The 2,415-nt window shown below is 66.6% G+C and overlaps 1 protein-coding gene across 1 annotated transcript in view; it reads left to right on the forward strand.

Moving 5' to 3' along the window:
- The window catches only part of BIRC7 (baculoviral IAP repeat containing 7), a 10,104-nt gene that overhangs the window by 1,936 nt on the left and 5,753 nt on the right, over positions 1 to 2,415 (forward strand). Inside the window, exons 2-6 of the mRNA XM_011992404.1 lie at positions 149 to 248; positions 643 to 724; positions 817 to 862; positions 1,405 to 1,476; positions 1,674 to 1,872. Of these exons, the coding sequence (XP_011847794.1) occupies positions 149 to 248; positions 643 to 724; positions 817 to 862; positions 1,405 to 1,476; positions 1,674 to 1,867 (494 nt within the window). The 3' untranslated portion in view covers positions 1,868 to 1,872. The remainder of the gene's footprint in view (positions 1 to 148; positions 249 to 642; positions 725 to 816; positions 863 to 1,404; positions 1,477 to 1,673; positions 1,873 to 2,415) is intronic.

The following is a 2,415-nucleotide window of genomic DNA, read 5'->3' on the forward strand; positions in this document are numbered from 1 at the left end:
CCCCACCCAGCCCCCTGCCCACCCCCTCCTCCCTGTTGCCACCTGGGAGCTCCCCTCCAGTTGAAGCTCTCGCAGCCTTGGAAGGATGCACCGGGGGGCAGGGGGCTGGGTGGGGCCTGGCTGGGGCCAGCATCTCTCCGCACCCTAGGCCAGCAGGACAAGGTGAGGTGCTTCTTCTGCTACGGGGGCCTGCAGAGCTGGAAGCGCGGGGACGACCCCTGGACGGAACATGCCAAGTGGTTCCCCAGGTACCAGCTGTCCCCGTGGGGCCCCGGGTCTGATCACGGGTCAGGGGTGGGCCCCAAAGGGCTCTGTCGACCCAACACCAGGTCTGCTTTGCCTCCCTGGCCCTACAGGGCACTGGGGTGGCCCCTCTGTGGATGGTGCTTCCGACCGGCAGGCACCCACTTTTCCTGTGAGGGCCCCTGTTCGGAAGGGCTGCTGGGGGCAGAAGTGCCTCTCCTATGGGACTACCCTGAAGCCCCACGGAGGTGTCTCCAAGGCAGCCCTCCTCGCCCATGCCCACGGGCACTGCAGGGCGGCGGGAGGAGGGGGCCCAACCCCAACCCCCGGGGATCCAAGGGCTTGAAGCGGACGGTGGGGGCCCTGAACCCCAACCTGCATCTGTGGGGGCGTCTGCAGCTGCCAGTTCCTGCTCCGGTCAAAAGGAAGAGACTTTGTCCGCAGTGTGCAGGAGACTCACTCTCAGCTGCTGGGCTCCTGGGTGAGCGCCACCTCCCCTCGGGGCTCCGGGCGGCAGTGGGGTCCTGCCCCTCCTATTTCCCCAAGGCACCGACGGTCTCTGGCTCCTTCCAGGACCCGTGGGAAGAACCGGAAGATGCAGCCCCTGTGGCCGCCTCCGGTGAGAGCCAACACCCTACTGACTCCTTGGGCACCTGCAGCCTGTGCTTGGCCAAGGCCACTGGGTGTCCCCACCCTGCCAGACAGCAGGGAGAGTGACGGGCACGTGACCGGGTGTGAGGCTGCTGCCTGGGTTGGCTTCATGGGGGCTGTGCCGTGTGAGGTGGCGCGGGGCGGCAGGGGCCTCTGCCAGTGCCAGGTCCCCATTCTGCTTCTCTCCCAGCTCACCCCCTGGGCACAGCCCGTCGCCCCTCACCGCACCACCCCCAACAGTGCCCAGCACACAGTGTCTGCAGCCACTGCCAGATGGGCTGGATGTGCAGAGGGCCTTGGACAAGGGGCAGGCTCTCTGGTGGCCCCTCCAGGAAGCCTTTGGATCCTGTTATGCTGTGGGAGGGGTGGGAAGAAGTGTCGGGAGCGGGGATGCTCTGCAGTCCCTCCACTCCTGGCCAGAACTGGACCCCACAGGCTGCGGACCTGTCTCTGGGCCGGCCCGGCTTCCGCTTGGGAGCTAGGCCTCAAGTCCATCCTAACTGTCCACAGTCCCTGCCCCTGGGGACCCTGAGCTGCCCACGCCCAGAAGAGAGGTCCAGTCTGAAAGCGCCCAGGAGCCAGGTGCAGGCCTGGGACCCCCTGGGGTGGGGGCTGGGACAGGGGAGGGCTGATGGCACCTGAAAGGCTGGGTAACGCCAACCTTCCACAGGCTGCAGAGGGCAGGGGCCAGGGTGCGGGGACACTTTGCAGGCCTGTCCTCCTAGGGGGAGCCAGTCCAGCCCAGGCCCAGAGCGGGTGATGGGTTCTTGAGCCCCCAGGAGCCAGGGACGTGGAGGAGCAGCTGCGGCGGCTGCAGGAGGAGAGGACGTGCAAGGTCTGCCTGGACCGTGCCGTGTCCATCGTCTTTGTGCCATGCGGCCACCTGGTCTGTGCTGAGTGTGCCCCCAGCCTGCAGCTGTGCCCCATCTGCAGAGCCCCCGTCCGCAGCCGTGTGCGCACCTTCCTGTCCTAGGCCAGGTGAGCGTCCCAGCACCACGCACAGCCAGCCCTCCTGCGGAGATGGCCCTGAGCCGGCCGTGCCCGGCCCTCCTGAACCCACAGCAGGCCCTTCCCGGGTGGCATCGTCAGCCTGTCCTTACTCCGCTCACCAGGCCCCACTGATAGCACCCATCAGTCTTACTACCTGCCTTGACGCTTAGGTTGGGGCCTGGTCCTTCTCAGCACCATGCCCTGGCAGCCACCACAGCTCTGCCCGCCTGTGTTAACTGACGCCTGCTGGCTCCTCTCGGCCTTGATTTTCTTCAGTGGTCAAGGAAAGCCGGCTTTGGAGGCGTTTGGGGAAACAGAGTGGGCCAGTTTGTGCTTACACAAGCAAGACACCAGCCTGGCCTTAAACCGGGGCCAAGGCACGGTGGGAACGCCTGCACGGTGGGAACGCCTGCACGGTGGGAACGCCTGCATAGGAAGGGGGCGTGTGAACCTGTTCTTAGAGAAGTGGGTGGGATGCCCCAAGCTGGCCGAGGGACAGGTGCTGTGACTGCCTCGGGGCTCTCCAGGGCC

This window comes from Mandrillus leucophaeus, unplaced genomic scaffold, assembly GCF_000951045.1.
Source record: "Mandrillus leucophaeus isolate KB7577 unplaced genomic scaffold, Mleu.le_1.0 Scaffold41, whole genome shotgun sequence".
In the NCBI taxonomy this organism is placed as follows: Eukaryota; Metazoa; Chordata; class Mammalia; order Primates; family Cercopithecidae; genus Mandrillus; species Mandrillus leucophaeus.